Source organism: Camelus bactrianus, chromosome 16 (genome assembly GCF_048773025.1).
Source record: "Camelus bactrianus isolate YW-2024 breed Bactrian camel chromosome 16, ASM4877302v1, whole genome shotgun sequence".
Lineage (NCBI taxonomy): Eukaryota > Metazoa > Chordata > Mammalia > Artiodactyla > Camelidae > Camelus > Camelus bactrianus.
This window is the reverse complement of record NC_133554.1, coordinates 59554057-59572498: the sequence shown is the minus strand read 5'-3', so window position 1 is coordinate 59572498 and position 18442 is coordinate 59554057. Positions and strand designations below refer to the sequence as shown.

The following is an 18442-nucleotide window of genomic DNA, read 5'->3' as shown; positions in this document are numbered from 1 at the left end:
AATTCCCAATTGAGAACCATTCTACAAAACTGACCTGAACTCTTCAGAATGTCTGTGGTGAAAGGTGGAAAAACTGTTCTAGACTAAGCATGGGGACTACACGGCAGTGCTTGGTCCTAGATGGGATGCTGGGTAGGGGGCCACTGTGAGGGACGTCATTGGGACACGCAGGTGAGGAGGTGTGAGTGTGGGCTGTGTCAGTGTTCGGAGTGTCACGTGTGGTTGACTACGGTGCTGTGCCCCCCACTTGGGGACATGCAGATGGTGGTGTCACCATCGGTGGGAGGGGTCTTTTGAACACGGTGCCGAGGACACTGGGAGTCCTGCCTCACCTCACCCAAAACCCACTTCCAGCTGCAGCAGGAGATTTCACTGTGAAGAGCAAGACAAGAGCACCTTGATTTTTTAAATCGCCATCATTGAGGTGTAACAGACTTCATCTATTTTGACCGCGTCATTTGAGAAGTTTTGCGGTGTGTGTGCCTTCGGGAAACCACTGCCATAATCAAGATGGTGTGCATACCCTTCACCCTCCAGGTTTTTGGGTCCCTTTGTGGTTCCTCTGCCCCCGCCCTCTGTCCCCAGGTCACGTTTCTCGGCTTCTGTCACCCTAAGTTAGTTTGCATTTCCTAGAGTTCCCTGTACGAGTAGTAATACTGTGTGTATTTTTGAGATTTCACTTGTGCATTGGTGGTTACTCCTTTTCGTTGCTGAGAGGTATTCCCCTGTGTGTCTGTCTCTGTCTTGCACCTGTTCGTGGGCAGCTGGGTTGGCTGCAGCTTTCAGATTTTCTGGACGGGTTGTAGCTCAGCAGTAGCTGAGTACTTGCCTGCAGGTACTCCGGACAAAGCTGCTGCGAGCTCTTGTGCAGGTGTCTGTGTGGCTGCTCGTCCCCTCCTCCTGGGGGAGTGTGTAGGAATGGAGTCCAAAGTGGGCTCCTGTTTTCCCTCTCAGAAGCTGCTACACCGCACTGGGTCCTGCCGCGCTGTAAGCGGCAGGCGAGTCTCTGACCTGTCCGCTTCACCCAGGTTACTGAGGGTATTGGCATGAAGATGTTCATCACGCTTCCTGCTAGCTTTGTAATGTTTCTAGAACCTAGTGAGGTCACCTCTCACTCTTGGTGTTGGTGATTTGTGCCTTCTGTTTTCTCTTGATCAGTCTGTTGAGAGATTGATCAATAATTTTCTCAGAGAACCAGCTTTGGTGTCAGTTACTTTCTCTGTTGTATCTCTGTTCTCTGTTTCGTTGGTTTCTGCTGTGATCTTTTATTTCCTTTCTGTTGGCTTAGGGTTTAATTAGCTATCTTCTTACGGAGGAAGCTGAGATCGTTGGTCTGTCTTTTCCAGGAGAGGTGCTTCGTGGCTGTAAATTTCCCTCCTGGAGCAGCATTCATAAGTCCTGATATGTTTTCATCTCCATGTAGTTCAGATGCTCATCCCTTTTTGACTTGATCCTTCATCCATGGGTTATTTTGAGGTGTATTTTTTAGCTTCCATATCCTCGGGAATTTTCCAGAGAGCTCTTACTCACTTCTTCAGAGAATATGTGTTGCGTAACTTGAACCCTTCTGACGACTTTACTGAGGCTTGTTTTATGTCCAGAGTGAGGTGTGTCTGGATAAATGCCCCGTGTGCACTTGAGAAGGAGGTGGGTTCTGCTACTGCGAGGACCTCGTGAAGTCTGCCGCTAGGTTGTGGCTTGTCTGTCTCCTTGCAATTCTGCTTCGTGAATGTTGAAGCTCTGTTGTCAGCTGCGTAAGTGCTTAGAATTGTTGCGTTCTCTTGATGGATGGACGCCGGCTTCAGTGAGGTGGCGGTGACCTCCCCGGAAGCTCTCCGCGCCAGCCACGGCGCCAGGAGCCCACGCGGCAGCCCTCTGCCCCTCGCCTGCTGCTGGTGTGCGGACTCACTGTGCAGCTGTGACCTGCTGTGTCTGAAGCGCATCACTGCAGGCGGCGCGCAAGCTGGTGCTTGCTCTTCTGTCTCGTCCGCAGAGGTTTTCCTTGTTTGGGTCATTTAGACTGTTCACACGCCACTAGCGTGACTAATGGCAAGATTAGGTTTGCTGTTAGTCTTTGTCTCATTTGGTCTTTGTTTCATTTTCCCTCCTTTTTTGCCTTATTTTGGATTAATCAAGGTTTTTTTACATTTCTTAATCATTTTTCTTCTGATGAGCCCGTGTTGAATTGTTGAACTCGCTCCGTGTTGTTGTTTTGTGGCCGAGGTAGGGTTTACCATGTGCATCGCTGACGGGTCAGTCACGTCCTCCAGTGGCAGGAGGCCACCTCCTGCGGAGCGGAGCCTGAGCTGGCACGCATCCGCCCTTGCGACGCTGCCTCGTGTTATTTTTGTTTAATCTGTCATATCTTGTAAATTTATATAGTTTTTTTAAATACGTGTGCTTAGGTTGTTATTTCCGGTGCTTTTCATTGGTCTTTGTAGCCCTGACTTCACGTGGCAGCGTCCACCTCCTGCCTGAAGGATGTCCATGTGTCACGGTGTAGGTGTGCTGGCAATTGAGTCCTCAGCTTCTTACATCTGAAAATGTCTTCATTATGTCTCTGCGGAGGTGTTTTGGGGCAGATTGCCAGGTCTTTTCTCAGGCGTTAGAGGGGCTCCTCTGCTGTGTGCGAATGTGTCTTCTTTTTCTCTGGCTGCTTCCAGGATGATCTGTCCATCACTAGTTGTGAGCGCTTTGACCGTCAGGTGCATTAGTGTCCTGTTCTTCACGGTCCTCGCGTCTGGGGCTTGTCGAGCTCCCCAGCTCTGCAGGGTTGTTGCTTTCCGCAGCGCTTCCTTTCAGGGGCCTGCCCTCTCCTCCCCTCTCCCAGGGCTGCAGTTACACAGACGGCAGGTGCCTTGACGCTGTCCCACAGACGCTGTCCCACAGCCACTGGGCTCTTGTTGCTTTCCCAGCAGTTCCGTCGTGCGCCGTCACCCAGCACCGTGTCCTCTTAGATGTCGTGGTCTTCATCTCTAGAAGTCAGGTCGGGTCTTCTCTGTCTCTCTCGTGCGTGCCTTTGTTGAACTGTTTCTGACATGGAATTTGTGTTCGTAATTATTTTATTGCCCTTCTGTGCTGATTCTGACATCGGAGTTAGTGTCAACTGTCTGCGGGGTGGGTCCTGTTTCTGCCTCTTTGCTGGCTGGTCGTCTCTAGCTGCCGGCTTCACGTCCTTGTGTGCTGGGTACCTTACCCTCCTCCCAGTCTGCCTCAGCTTAGTTACGAGATGGAGCTGAGTTACTTTCATCACTTTCGTTTTTGTTTTTCTGCTCATGTGCTCGGGTAGGACAGGGGCATGTCCTGCCTGAGGGATCCGTGTCATTCATTGCCTCATGCTGAGTGCCTAGAAGCCTGTGTCTTTTCGTATGTTGTCGCTTGTTCACGCTTCCTGGTTGTTGTGGGCGTGAGGGGGGTGGGGTCCCCCTTGCGCCACCTTGGCTGGAAGTAGAAGTATTTTTAAGAAGTAACATCTCTTCCTGATTCTGAGCTCAGGGTCTCACGTAGGGTGCCAGAAACGTTACTCATAAAGGGAGAGGTTGGTGCGTTTATCTCTGCTAACATTTAGTACCTCTTTTCATCAAAAGACTGCAGCAAAAGAAAGTAAGAAAACAGGCCGTTAACTAAGAAAAGATACTTGCCTCAGGTAAAAACAAAGATACTTAGTGTCCAGAATTTATAAAAGAACTGTTATAAATAGGAAAAAGACACCCTCATAGAAAAAATTGACAAAAGACATGCATAGGCATTTCAGAGAAGAGGAAGCATGCTCTGCCAATGAATAATAAAAAAATTCCAGGTAGTTCGTTGAGACACCATTTTATAGCCACTCACTCGATTGATGAAACTTAAGAACTCTGGAAAGACTCTTACGTGAGTAGGAACTAACTCATTCGTTTCTGGTGGGGTTGTAAAGCGGTTATCCTGCGGTGGCTGGTGCAGTCAGGTAGTTCGTATCCTGTGTTTGTCATACGTGGGACTAGATTCGAATGAGAATTTCACGTGTAAGGATTTTCACTAGTGGACGTGCATAAGAATATGCTTAGCACACTGTTTTATGATAGGAAAAGCAACCCTGAACAGTCAGATGACAGAAGGAAGGTGAAATGTGCTCTGTCCTCCAAGCGAAGTGATAGACGGCGCGCTTGCTGTTAGGAGTGCAGCCGGGGTGCAGTGCTGTGCGGGGCAGGGCGCAGTGTGAGAGGAGGGAGGGGAGGGAGGCGCGCACGGTGCGGGTCACTTGTGGGTGTCCTTGGTCTGTGTGCAGTGGTGGGCTGCGGCCTGATGTTACATCATGCCTTATAAACTAAGGATTTGTTAAATTTGTTCTCCTGTGATAATGTAAAACGTACTCTTAAAATACTTAACTGGAGAAATGAAAGGAGGTTGCCTTATTGATACCAAAACTTATGAAACTAGACTAAAAATATTTAGCATCTTGTAGTGTCAGAAAGTAAGGCAGTGCTCATAACAAACAAAGCCTGCGGCAGTCAGGAGTTCAGGGCCACAGGAGCCACTGAGGAGCACCCAGCAGCCAAGGCGGGGCGCTTTGAGCAGCAGAGTAGGGGGCGGAGCACCAGGGCGCGGGGCGGAGCACACAGACGCTCGCTCACTCGTGGGTCGTACTGGTGGGAAAAGTGCTGAGTAGGTAGGGGAGAGAAATCTGCGTGCAAGACCCCCCACCCCCGAGGGAACGGGATGGGGTGAGAGAAGGGGAGCCCTGCGGTGCAGATGCCTGGCGGCAGCCCCAGCCACAGGCAAAGGCGCCTCCACACCCACAGCCAGGACCCTGAGCGCACGCGCGGGCAGGCGCTTCCCTGCGCAGTGTCCCTGCCCCGAGCCCACAGCCCAGACTGATGATGGGGAGAGCAGCAGACCCCCTGCAGAGGGGCGGTCTGCAGGGCCCTGCCTGGCACCCTGCACAGCCTGGTCAGCTGGGAGGGGCCAGAGGAGACGGGAGGACTGTGTCTCCTGGGGGACCCTGGGGTGGGGGCGGGGAGGGGTCAGTTGGGAGTTTGGGACGTGCAGATACAAATTGCTGTATATAAGACAGATAAAGGACAAGGACCTGCTGTGTTGCACAGGGAGCTGTACTCAGTGTCTCGTAATGACGTGTCATGGAAGAGGATACATGTGCGCATGTGTGACCAAATCACTGTGCCGTACACTAGGAACTGGCACAGCGTTGTGGATTAGCTGTGCTTCAGTGTAATAAAAGAGGGGGAAGAAACGTGAATAGGCTGTGATTAGTGACTGGTCAGTATTGGTTCACACGCTGACACACGCACTGTGACACACGCCTGCGCTGTTGTAGGATGACCGTCGAGGGGGAAGCTGGGTGTTGGGGGGATATCTGCCGCTTCTCCGGAGCCCCTGTCCCCCCCTCTCTGCCTGTGCAGTTGGCACCATGTTCTTTCCCTGTGTCACTTCCGACTGCTCCTGCCTAACCCTGGTCAGTGTCTGTTGTGCAGCGGTCACAGCGTATGGGCAGGTGGGCCAGGTTCCCCCCCACCCCGGGTGGAGAGGCGGGCTGACACGTGGCTCTCTTACAGTGGGCATCCCCACCATCCGGTGGTGCGGGGCGGAGGGGGACTACAACGTCATGGTGATGGAGCTGCTGGGGCCCAGCCTAGAGGACCTCTTCAACTTTTGCTCCAGGAAATTCAGCCTCAAAACTGTCCTGCTTCTTGCTGACCAAATGGTAAGAGCTCACTTCTGTCCAGAGCAGGGCAGCTTGGGCGCTCAGCCTGGTGGGGTGCCAGGGCTGCTCTCTCTGCCTCAGTGCCTCTTGTGCAGCGGGAGAGAACGGAAGCTCCTTAATGGGCCCTGGGTTCCCTGGGGACCTGGCCCCGAAAGGACAGCGTCACATAAGGTTATGGGCTGTTCACTTCCCTGAGAGCCGGTGTGGGGCTGGAGGTGGTCAGCTCAGTCCCCTGTCTGAACCGAGGGTGCGGGAGTGCTGGGCTGCTTCCCCATGGCTGCCGCTGCTCTGGGGTGACCTCTCGCCGTGCTTCCCCTCTAGATTAGTCGTATTGAGTACATTCACTCGAAGAACTTCATCCACCGGGACGTGAAGCCGGACAACTTCCTCATGGGGCTGGGCAAGAAGGGCAACCTGGTGTACATCATCGACTTCGGACTGGCCAAGAAGTACCGGGACGCCCGCACCCACCAGCACATCCCCTACCGCGAGAACAAGAACCTCACCGGGACGGCACGCTACGCCTCCATCAACACGCACCTCGGCATCGGTGAGCTCCCCCAGCGGCCTGGGCGCCTGTTCCCAGCTTGGGGAAAGCCAGCCCCGCTGAGGCCCCAATCTGGAGCCTGTAATCACCCTCTGTGGCAAAGACTGGCTCCCAGGCCCTGAGACCTTGCATTGTGGGCTGCGGGGCTTCCTGGCAGGCGGCTGTGACGCCGTCGCCATCTCAGTGTGAGGCGCCTCCCGGGACGTCATGGGGACTCGTTCGGAAACAAGAGTTGAGGTGTTCTTCCCTGGGGCTTTGAGTTCCTGCCCCAGGGAGCATCTGTGGGGCCCGCGCTGCCCTGACCACTGCCCTCTCTTCCCAGAGCAATCTCGGAGGGACGACCTGGAGTCGCTGGGCTATGTGCTCATGTACTTCAACCTGGGCTCGCTGCCCTGGCAGGGACTGAAGGCGGCCACCAAGCGGCAGAAGTACGAGAGGATCAGCGAGAAGAAGATGTCCACGCCCATCGAGGTGCTGTGCAAAGGCTACCCCTGTGAGTGTCCAGCGCGGGCGGGGGGCCCTCCGAGGCTCGGAGGGTCCTGTGTGGTGGCGGGGAGCGTGGAGAGCAGGCAGGTGTCTGCTCTGTACCCGGCTGCATCCCTCTGCCCTAGGGCTCCCTGCCTCCCCGGGCCGCAGCTTGGAGTTTTCCTTTTGCTCTCGTGGGCCCACCCGCCGCATAAGGGCCCCGTGGTGTTGGGTTCTCTCACCCCCGTCCTTCCCGCCCCTCCCTGGGGTTTTAGGCTCCGTCCTTTGCGCCTGCCTGTGGTGTTGGGGGGAAGGGGTCCTGCTGGCGACGCCACGCCGGCTCGTAGCCGGCACCGCCAGCTACCTCCAGGTGTCCCGGTGCCCGCAGCTGAGTTTGCCACGTACCTGAACTTCTGCCGCTCCCTGCGCTTCGACGACAAGCCCGACTACTCCTACCTGCGCCAGCTCTTCCGCAACCTCTTCCACCGGCAGGGCTTCTCTTACGACTACGTGTTCGACTGGAACATGCTCAAGTTCGTAAGTGTGCGGCGGGCCCAGCGACTTCTCTGTGGATGGGGCTCCCCGGCCCGTCCGGGGCGCTCCGAGCGGGGCTGAGGCTTGGGGACTGGGGCTCCCAGGGCACGGGCTGAGTCTGCAGTGCAGGTCTGCCTAGAGCCTGGGCTCCTACCCTGACACTGAGGTCACTTGATCCACATCACGACGAGGCGTTGGGGCTGTTCTGGCCTGCGCGTTCCTTGCGCAAGGGTGTGTGTGTGCCGTGAGGTAGGGTATAGACCCGTGCTGGGGCCTGGCCTCCGAGGGGGCAGGCGGCTGGGGAGGCCTGTGTGTTATGCGTGCGTTTGGTCCTGGGATGAGCTTCATGTGATTTCCTTGGTTTCTCAGGTGTGAGCTTGTGAGCACAGATACGCTTGCTTGGGGCTGAGGGTGTGGAGAGGGCAGAGCTTGGACCTTAATCTGTTTCCCTTCTAGAATAGGCCGTCTGTTCCTGGGTCCATTGTATGAATTTAATTAATCTTTGGGCACCACTGCTGGAATTCCAGGGTTTGGGGGAATTTACTTTACCTCTTTGATTAAAAATTTGTTCTACTTAGTTATGAGCTTAAGACGGAAAGTGGCACCTTTCCAGGGTGACAAGTGTGATGGAGGAACAGAACCTCCTCTTCAGAGGATGCAGAGCAGGAGGCCGTACCCGTGGCCTCGCCCGTGCAGGGGTGCTTGTAAAGGGACCCGGTGGCAGGGGTGGCTGCTGCCTCCGGAGCAAGGGCCACCTGCCCTGGACCTGGCCTGTGCCCTCTGGTAGGGTGGCCGACCCCTGGAGAAGGGTGCCACAGGTCGCCTGGAGTCTGAACATCAGAGTGGGCCTTCTGCCGGAGCCACTTGAAGTTCTCTGTTCTGATATCGTCATCCCTCTTAGGGGCTCGGCAGACCTCTCGTGTGAAGGGCCAGACAGTAGATAATTTCAGCTTTCCCATCTGCACGGCATTGCAACCGCCTGACTGGTAACCAGAGCACTGCGGGGCGGTCGGGGATAAGTTGGGGTGGCCATGCCGAGAAAACTTTATTTACAGAAACAGACGGGCTGCCTTTGGCCCACGAGGGCTCAGTTTACACCCTTGCCTTAAAGTGCTGGTAACCTTTACGAGGACAGTTAATCTTCGCGTCACCATTTAAAATCAGGTGCCTCCGAGCTTGTGGTTCGATGTAGAACAAGCTGTTGCAGGAGCAAACCTGGCTGAGGCGGTGCTCGCCACACCGCCTTCCTGGGACAGGCCCGGCTGCCAGCCCCTCGACTCGCGTGTGCGCCGATGTGACTCTCGCGCAGGCCGGGGCTCTGCATTCCGCTGGACCCCTCAGCCCACCGAGTGCTGCCGCCCCCGCCTGCCTCACAGGCTTCCCGACTTGTGCTGTTCGGCCACCTCTGACCTAGATGGGTGCCCATTCCTGTGGTGCTCAGGAAGAGGGCCCACGGGTGCTGTTGGTGTGTGGGTTTTTGCTGTGTTGGGACGAGGGCCGAGACACCTGTTCTGCTCCTTGCAGGGGTGCGGGACCGGCCTGGGGCTGTCCAGCGGAGGAGCGTTGGACTTGTGCGTGGCTCCAGATGGCTTCGTGTCTTGTCCCCAATGCCCTGGTGTTTTCTTGGCTCAATTCGCAGCCAGAGGCCTGGGGTGGTTTTTCAGCAAACCCAGTTCAGTTAAGGTCTTTGCCTCTTTCCTTCTCAGGGAGCCAGCCGGGCAGCTGACGATGCCGAGCGGGAACGCCGGGACCGAGAGGAACGCTTGAGACACTCCCGAAATCCAGCCACCCGCGGCCTCCCCTCCACGGCCTCTGGCCGGCTGAGGGGGACACAGGAAGTGGCTCCTCCCACACCCCTCACCCCTACCTCACACACTGGTGAGTGGTCTTGGGGCTGCTGGATGTGCCGCAGCCTCCCGCTCTGAGGCAACAGCTTCTGTTCTGTGTGTTGGTTGCTCTGGCCCCTCCAGTGTGACCTTGCGGGGAGCCGGCTCTGGGAGTGGGGACTGGGGACCGGGTGGGCCTCGTGGGCCAAGCTGTGTGCATTCCTGTTCTGGCTGATTCTTGTTCCCGAGGTTAGAGGGGCCCGGGAACAGCCTGGGACGGCGCCTTTGGGAACATCTGTTTCCTCGTTGGTCTCCTGAAGGGCTGAGTTCCTTGCAAGCCCTGTTGCTGTTCACGTTCTCCTGGTGACGAAAGGAGAGCCCCCGACGAACCCCTCCCTCCTCACGGGCCTGTCGTGACCCTCCTCGGGCCCGAGGCTGGCGTCGCTAGTGCCGACCCAGTACTGGGCTGCAGCAGCATGTCCTGTGCCCCGTGCCGAGGCTGCAGGCGTCCTTGCTCGACCACAGTTCCCAGTGGAGAGCCCATGCTGGAGTGTGGGGGGGCCTTCCGAGGCCTCACTTCTGCCTCTGTCTTCCTCTCTGCCAGCGAACACCTCTCCTCGGCCCGTGTCCGGCATGGAAAGAGAGCGGAAAGTGAGTATGCGGCTGCACCGCGGCGCCCCGGTCAACATCTCCTCGTCCGACCTCACAGGCCGGCAAGATACCTCCCGCATGTCCACCTCACAGGTGCGCGCCCCGCAGGCCCCATGCTGCGGGCCTCTGACTTCTCCGCGTTGTCTGGTCTCCTGGCTCCAGGCCGGGGTGGGTGAGGGATTCAGAGGCTTTCCTGCTTCCCTTCCTTCCCTTCCTCCCCTTCCTCCCCATCTCTGAGCATTTGAACCGACGGGGGGAAAGGTGCCCCCTCGGTGCTGTTCGGCCCTATTTGAGTATCTCAGTGATTGGCTGTGCGGGGTCAGGGCTCACCCCCCAACTGTGCTGGGACATGTAATGGGGACTTCTCTCTTCTGCTGCCCTCCGTGGGGCCCTGGCCGCAGGCCAGTCTGGGAGGCTCGGCCGTCTTCCCTGCTGGGTGGGGAGCGCCCGCCTGCTCGTGCCGTCAGTCACCGGCACGCCCGCCTGGAGACTCTGTCCTGGTCCTTGCCAGCCGGGCCTGCCCCCAGCACAGCGCCCATCGGGGGTGGGGGCGGCGTGCTGCTGGCAGTCACTGCGTGCTGTGGTCGGCAGGGGCCTTTTAGAGCCTGGCACCTGGCTGCGTGTCGCAGGGCAGGAGCTCCCGTCTCCTCTCTGACGGCGAGCACGCTCCGAGGCCCGCGAGGTGCGGCCCGGGCCCCAGAACCACCTCCGCTCGCCGCGTCTTCTCTTCTGCCGCTGTTACTGGGCTGCACTCACCACACACCTTTCTTGACAGAGCAGTTCTTCCTTTCTGTACTGATACTTCTCCTCCAGCAGCTTTTGGGGTCCCTTCCTGTGGGTGGTGGGGTCGGGTGACCCTGTGGTATCTGCTGGGCAGGGCAGGGTCTCAGGAAGGCCCTGGGCTGTGTGCTGGGCGAGCCCTCCTCAGGTTCACTGTGACACTCGGGTTCATGTGGTACCCGGCCCCCCAGCGCTTGTGGGGCACTGGGTGTAGCTTGTGGGTGAATTTGGTGGGTTGAGCGTGCAGGTTAGGAGGGCGGGGGCTGCAAGCACTACCAGGACCGCAGTCCTTTGGCGTCCAGTCTAGCTGGGCTTCAGGCAGAGGAACGAGGCGTGCCCGGGCTGGGGGGGGGGGCTTGCTCCCAACCACTTTCCCTTGACCAGGAGCAGTAAGAGTTTTACCACTTTTTTTTTTTAATATATTTTTTATTTAGGGGGGGTGGTAACTGGGTTTTTATTTATTTATCTGTAATGGAGGTACTGAGGATTGAACCCAGGACCTCGTGCATGCTGGGTACCACTGAGCTACATACTCTACCACTGAGCTACACCTTCTCCTCTTGGACACTTCTGATTTCCTGGTGATTCTACTGGAAATGGGTGATTTTTACAGGGTAGCTGTCTCTCACAGAGACTGAAGATACAGGTAGTCTGATCACCTGGGATCTGGCCAGGCAATGCGGTTGGACCTCTCTTGGCCCCTGGCCCCACCCTCCCTCCCTCACCACGGGGCACAGAGAAGGCTTCACATTGCTTCCCACGAGCCCTGGGGTCCCCGAGCCCTGTGTGCTGCTGGCTCTGTGGCCCCAGAATGCCTGGGCCAGCAGAGACTGAGGAAGGTGCAGGCCCTTTTTTAAACATGGGAGAATGTCTTTTGCTTTGAGGACCGTTGAGGGAAAGGAAAGAGAGGGTGCTGAGGGTGCTGGGTTGTCGAGGGTCTGGGTGCAGCCTCAGCCCCCGCCCCAGGCGTCGACCAAACACAGCCCCGAGGTCCCACCTCGCAGACATGTCTGCTCGCTCGTGTGCGCGCTCCCTCCTTCTCCCCTTTCACGTGGGCCTGAGTGGTAGGGATGGGTCTCCGAAGAGATATGATTTGGTGGTGTAGCCCTGCAGAAGCACCTTCGCTTTTTCCCCTGGTCACCCCCGGCAGTTTCTCAGGGTCTTCATGCTGAGGACACAGCCCCTGAGGGTGTGTCCCTGGTGCCCTCCTGATTCTCCCCTTTGGGTTCTCCTGGTCACCCTTGAGTGCTCTTCTGAAAGACTGTGAAAGGCTCCCCGTCCACCAAGGCTCCAGCTTTTACAATTCTCTGGCCTCTCACCACCGCCCCCTAAGAAAGTGGGGGGACAGGGGGAGCACGGACGCACTGGTCGAGCCGCAGCCCTGCACGTGCACATCCTTAGTCACACGGCCGCCCGGTGGGGGCGCTTCCCACCCACTTTCTGTACGGCCCCCGCGCCCCAAGGAGGAGGTGGTGTGTCCTGTGCGGGGCTCCCAGTCCGAGGCCACAGCTCACCCTCAGTAGGACTGTGCATAGCCTCTTGCCACCCCCCAACCCGTGCCCTGTCTCCTGGCTGCTCCTCCTCGCCCCCACGTGCTTCTCACGGGACCACGGTCCCATGTTCCCAGCTCCTGGCTGGGAGTCTGACCTCTCCAGCCAGAAAATTGGGGAGACTAAAGGGCTCCTGGTGGGTGAACCTGTTTGTGACGTTTTTCTCTTTGTGAGAAAGTGCTCATTGGTCCAGCACTGTCGGTGGGACGTAGTACTGGTCCCTGGTGTTCTTTCAGACCGACTGACTTTAATCCGTGACCCCCCAGTGCAGTCTGTGCCGCGTCCTCTCCTTGCATCTGTGAGGAACTGTGTCCAGTCTGTGTGTCATGGGAGGTGCTGTCCTCTTCACCTGCCCAGCACAGGCCTCTGGGAGCTGCGGCTGGAGGGGCTGCCGCGGGGCATCTGGTTCTCTTACTGCCCAAGGGGTCGGCAGGGTCTGTCCTGGCCCCTCGTCAGCATCACTGACAGACCCACCCTCGAGGAGCGGCCGTGTGTCCGGGGGCCGTTCTCGAGGGGCGAGCCTGAGCTCCTGCGTGGTCCTGGGGTCCCCCTAGCAGCCCGGCCTGTGTTTGCAGACTTGGTTGAGGTGAGGCAAGGAAGCACCTTCAGATGCAGGAGGGTCTCACGTTCTGGTCCAGCCTGGGGAACCCTTACCAACAGCTGTCTTTTCCCCCCACCTCAGAATAGCATTCCTTTCGAGCACCACGGCAAGTAGCTGCACGTCTCCCGTCGGAAGGCAGCGCTGGGTGAGTGTGCGCCTGGCGGGGTTCAGTAGGTGGCAGGCATCGGGCGGGGTGGGAGCCGACGGCCCCTCGCCCTCCGGGGGCTTGCGGGGTTGGGCTTGCATGCCAGGCGCTGCAGGTCAAGCAAGGGCCTCTGCCCAGGTCTTCTCATGCGGATTCTAGTCTGGGGTGGCCCCAGAATCCTGCTCGCTGTCCGCTGGTCTTTGTGCCCCACAGTGGTCTGGAGTTGGGAGCCCAGGCTCGGCCCAGTGGCCCCAGAACGCTCGTGGCCGTGCGGGTGTGTCGTGCCGGGCTCCGCCGTGTGGGCCGCGCTCAGTGGGGCTCCGCTGCGTGGGGCCCTCTGGGTGGTCTCTGCTGTCCTGGCTTTGTCATCTCTCTTCTTTCAGCATCGATCTCTGTCTTCCTTGTTTGCTTTTCTTTTTGAACTCGGTCTCTGCCCAGCATCTCGTCCACGTTCTCTTCTGTATTAACCCATCAGCCACGGCCGCCTGCTCCCTGCCGTCGCTGCGTGGCTGGCTGTCCGAGCCGGGCCCCCTCCTGGCGGCTCCTCCCAGCTGGGGGCTCGCAGCTTCTGTCGGTCGTGACGTGACTGCACTCTTGCAGCTTCTTGATGGGGGCTCGTGTTCACGTCTCGTCCCAGGTGGAGTGCCAGTGCCCACCACGCGGGGCCCGGTCTCTGATTTCAGAACAGCAGGTTACTTGGCAGGAAGGGGGCTGGGGGCAAGCATCTCTTCCCCGCTTGGACTCTGGTCTGACCGATCGTGAGCTGGCAGCCCTGTGGCCTCCAGCCTCCTTGCCTGCATGGCTCTTCTTCCTTCCCTGTCTTCTCTCGCCTTTCCTGCTGCACGTGTCCTGGCCTCAGAGGGACCTTCCGGAGTGGCTAGGGGCGCGCGTGTAGCGAGTGGGGCTAGGTGGCATCTGTGTCCCCTCCCTCCCAGGGCGCTGTCCTTGGTGTTTTGTGTCCAAGCCTGCCTGGCTCCGTTCCCCTGGCCTCACGCTGACCTCCTGTGCTTTGGCTCCGACAGATTCCCGGTCGGGTGGCTTCCAGTGGTCTTCAGTCTGTCGTGCACCGATGAGAACTCTCCTTTTGCGGTGAGGGCAGACGATGCATGGCTGATCTCCTCTGTTACTAGTGACACGCCCCCCCGGTCTAGAACCGGAACGTTACCACCGGGAGCTCCAGGCCACCCACCCGGCAACGCCCATGGGGAACCAAACACACACCCAACCAGACAGAATCCAAGCGCTGCCATCGCCGGGGGCTGTACCAGGCCCCCGGGAACACGGTGATAGCGGGGCTGGGACGAGAAGCTGAGTGAGGCGGCTGCGGAGAGTCAGACTCCCGCCCAGGAGTCTTTCAGTCCCTCCGGTGCAGCCGGGCCCTGCCGAGTCTACTGTACCCACCGACCTTCTACTTGGTTAAGACAGTTTTGTATCATTTTGCTAAAAATTATTGGCTTAAATCTGTGTAAAGAAATCTGTCTTTTTATCGTTTCTTTCATGTCTGTTTTTGCGGTCTTAAAAAAGATGCTGACTTTAAAGAATTGTGAAGCCGACGCTGGCGTGGAGTTCGCGTAGAGGAGTGAGGCAGGGAGTGGAGCACGTGGGCTCCGGGGTCCGCGTCTCGTGGTGTTGTGTTGTGTGGTCCGCCGCGGAGAGGGGTTTTCTCATCAGAAACTGTCACGTGTACACACGTGTGTAAGTGACGTGTGTGTCTGTGCGTGTCGTGTGCTGTTTCGTGACCTCACTCACTTGGTCTTGGCCATCACTCCCCCTTCCCCACTGGGAACTGAGACGCCTGCTCGCCGCGGAAGCGCCGAGATCCTCACGGTTGGTCATGAGAGCGGCCAGACAGCGCGGCTGCCCCGGGTGCAGCGGGTGCTTCCAGACAGCGCTGCCCATGGGCTGATCTTCCCGGACGCAGCGAGGAGCCCTGAAGACTGCGCTGTGTTGCCAACCCTCGGGAGCGGATGCGGACTGAGAGACGCTGGCCCCTCCTCGGGCTGTGTGTGGTGGTTTTGGCCGTGGCTGCCTCGATGCCTTTGAACCTGGAAAGTCTTCTGAACAGACAGTGTTGCCGGTGCAGGCTGGCCCTTCATCTGTGCTAACATCTGTGTGCTCAAAACCAGGGGCCGGGGCGTCTGCTGGATGCTGGCTTTGCCCAGAGTGGCTGGCTGGCCCAAGGGAATCCTCTCTGAAGTGCCAAGAAGCAGGTGACCCTGACGACCTGATTGTCCGGGAGGGTGAGGGGGTCACACACTTCTGTGACCTGTGCTGGGACGAGGTGAACCCCATGGAGGTCAAGAAGGGGGCAGGGCTGAGTCTTCCCAGAGGGACCCTCTGAACAGCTCTCCTGAGACGCCCCCTGGTCTTGCAGAGGTGGTGGCAGCCAGTAGACAGGAGATGAGGTGCAGCCTGTGTGTCCTGAGGCTCCTTCCTGCTGCTTCCTGTCACTCTGCTGCAGCGTGTGCTACTTGGCACCAGGGCATTCGTGGGAAGCTAGGGACCTGAAAGGTGCCCCATCTGCGTTTTCCCTTCCTGCCCCCAAAGTCACAGCCCCGGGATGCTGGCGGGCCCTGACTGCTGTGTTGACATGTAGAATGCAGCTGTTCGCTTCTCTCTGAGTCCTGGGCTGGCTGTGCTGTGAGTGATCAGGTGTAGGCGTTTGGCCAGGTGGGGCTGTGTTTCTGGGCATGCAGGCGGAACTTGGGTGAGTCAGAGCAAGCTGGGGGCTTTTACACTGTGGCCCAGTGCCTTCTGCAGAGGGGACCTTCCCTCCTGGGGAGGTGTTAGCATCCAGGTTGCTGCCTGAAATTGCCAGATGGCGTTTGGGATGTGGGCTCCAACCCTGAGCCCTCAGTAGTGCGGTTGTGGACATGTGAACAGCTGGTGCCCACAAGCCCCATGTTTGATTCCCCACCTGACCTGCAGGAAGCGGAGTGAGAACTGTCTGTATCAACCTGTGTGTCCGTGGCCAGTCTCGGGCCTGCGCGTTTGTGCGCCCACTGTACTTGTGTACCTAACCACCGTGTAAATAATAAATTCATGACGGTTTCTGCCTTTCTTCTCCGCCCCTGCCACGTGGTCTTTATTTCGTCAGCTTGAGTTTTGACGGGTGTAGATTAACTGTGAAAACTAATTTTCTGAGTTGGCGTTCGTGTCTGCCCTCTTGAAGCCCCTTGGTGAGGTTGGTCAGCTGTTTGGGAGCAGGTGGGTGAGACGGGGACGTGGCAGAGCTGATGCCATGCAGCCCGCGCACAGGCCCCACCTTCACAAAGGGCCGGCCCCAGGTCCCCGAGGTTTTCCAGGGAGTGAACAGCGCAGCGGCCGGCACATGGTTCCCATGGGGCGGCTCCCGAGTGAGCCCGTGCTGGGACCCAGGGACTCAGGTCTGGCAGGCACCGTCCCTTCCCCACAGGCAGCGTCCGTCCACCTGTTGAGCTCACGGCCGCTGCTTTCCGCTGCTTTCCTCTCCCCCGTAGTTGTTGAAGCCCGAGACACCGCCTCCCTGAGAGCCCCGGATGCCCCGAAGGCGGTTGGGCCCGCGTCCTCCTGAGGTGTGGCCCTGGGCTGTGGGTGTGTCCATCCCTCTTGCCGGGGACCTCAGTCACAGATGTGCTTCTGTGTGCTGACCAAGCACTTCTGCTCCACACCCACTCATCCCTGGAGCTGAACACACTGGCCGTGTGCGTGCCAGTGGGTGTGCTCCTGCCCTGGAGACCCGGGGGCAGGCGTACCCCCACCCCCGTGCTGACTTGCTCTTGGTCCCTCCCAGGCCAGTGTAGCCGTGCCAGGTGGTCCCTGAGGTTTGGCCTCGTCACCCCAGCCTGCTGACACCTGGACCCAGCTCAGACGACCTGTCCTGCTCCCTGGCCCCCTCGTCACCTCAGTCTCCTGACACGGAGAGCCCAGCCCTGTGACCCACATTGCGGGCTCTGGGTCCCGGCCTCCCACCCTCCCCCAGGCCCTGTCCCACTGAGAGGGGTGCCTGGAGCTCCTCCTGGAAAACCCTGCATTGGAGGACTGGCCCCAACCTGTCCTGCCCGCCTCCCTCTGCTGGGAGCTCTGGAAGCAGCCCCCCCTCGGCGCCACTGCCTGTAGGGGTGTTTAGGGTTACAGGGGCACGTCACCTGGGAACCTCAAGGTTCTGGATGCTGTCTCCCAGACCGTTGTTGGCAGAGCCCTTGGGCAGCCACGGAGGGCAGGGTCAGCTCTCCTGCCAGGCTCTCCCAGTGCAGGGCCCTTCCATGTGTGTGTGGCAAGTGCCCCAGGCCTGGCCAGGGTGGCGGTAGCAGCCCAGGGTGCCTGGCTCATATGTACCCCCCACCTCTGATTTAAGGTGGTATGTGTGTGCCGTCCAGGGAGGGGCAGGGGCCTAGGGCCCGTGGGAGTGGGCTCGACCCGGGCGTCTGCATCACTGGGGGGAGGGGTCTTCTTTGGCGGAACGTCTAAGGGCAGGGGCGGCCCCGTCCATGGCCCCCGGTCCCCCTTGCCCAGAGCACTGACCACTCTTCCACTCCTCTTGGGGCCCGGGGCCTGCGGCCGCCCGTTTCCTCAGCACAAGGAGTTTTCTTTCTCTGCCTTGGGCGCAGCTGGAAACACCCAGAATCAGGAAACTAGGCAGATAAGACTGTCTGGTCGCCCTCCCAGGCCCCACAGATCAGCTTCCAGCCTGGGGGGGCCCTGGACACTTAAACCAGGGGGACGCATGGGGCAGCTTGGGGTGAGAATGAGGGGCACCCCAGTGTGGGCTCCTCGGGCTCAGTCACCACCTACAGCTGGGGCCAGGGTACCCAGGGAAACCAACGGCCAGCAGCAGCCAGGCCAAGCTCATCACCTCGAGAGAAGGGGACGGGGGTGATGAGTGGAGGGCGGCTGGGGAGGTGGCACAGGCAGGCCGTCCACTTGCCTTCTCCCTGCTCCCCCCAGTTCAGGTAGGGGTCACAGAGACCATAGGTGGGGTTGTCCCTTTGAGACCTGACAAGCGGGGGTGCTCACGGCTCGGCTGTGCTCCGGCTGCCAGGGGCCCAGCCTGGCCCACCTTACATGGGGCGAGGTCAGCAGGTGCGGGGCTGCCACTCGACCCCTGTGACTTCCAGCACCACCCACAGCCCAAGCCCTGGCCTTGGAGACAGAGGGACAGAAAGGGTGTGAAGGGGGCAGCGGGCAGGTGCCTGGTACCCAAGAGCTCACGGGGCAGCAGCCCTGCAGGGCGACCTCTCCGTGGTGGGCTCGAGACGTGAGCTCTCGCTTGCTTTTTGTTGCAGAGGAGCAGGGACGTGGCGTCTCTCCGGCTGCACGCGGCCCGCCAGGGCGCCCGCTGCCGTCCCCAGCGCCCTCGACGCACCACCTACTGAGGGCGCTCCAGCGGCCCCGACCGGTCCCCCAGCCACGCAGGCCGCCAATGGCCAGAGGGCAGGTGGGTGTGGGTACCCTGGGCGCGGCTGAGCGGGGCTGGGTGGGGAGGATGGGGCAGACGGCGGCCCCGGGCGCTGACCACGTGGGCGACCGTCAGCTAACCGAGGGACGGATACGTGGAAGGCAGGAAGATGGTTTTCTTCAGACACACACGCCAGGGAGCAGAAATCACACCTATGTCTCAGCTGAAGTGCACACACCCCTGCAGTGTGGCCTCCCCGCCAGCC

At 59.1% G+C, this 18442-nt stretch overlaps 1 protein-coding gene across 3 annotated transcripts in view; it reads left to right on the top strand.

The window, feature by feature from the left end:
• CSNK1D (casein kinase 1 delta) overlaps positions 1-18442 on the top strand; it is a 33529-nt gene that overhangs the window by 14190 nt on the left and 897 nt on the right. The window contains exons 3-10 of one of the 3 annotated variants that reach the window (XM_074344059.1): positions 5553-5701; positions 6023-6251; positions 6571-6741; positions 7102-7250; positions 8954-9125; positions 9678-9817; positions 12737-12800; positions 13823-15861. In XM_074344059.1, the coding sequence (XP_074200160.1) occupies positions 5553-5701; positions 6023-6251; positions 6571-6741; positions 7102-7250; positions 8954-9125; positions 9678-9817; positions 12737-12769 (1043 nt within the window). In that variant the 3' untranslated portion in view covers positions 12770-12800; positions 13823-15861. Of the gene's footprint in view, positions 1-5552; positions 5702-6022; positions 6252-6570; positions 6742-7101; positions 7251-8953; positions 9126-9677; positions 9818-12736; positions 12801-13822; positions 15862-18064; positions 18217-18442 lie in introns of those variants that run through there. The other 2 variants (XM_074344057.1, XM_074344058.1) reach the window with 2 other exon arrangements.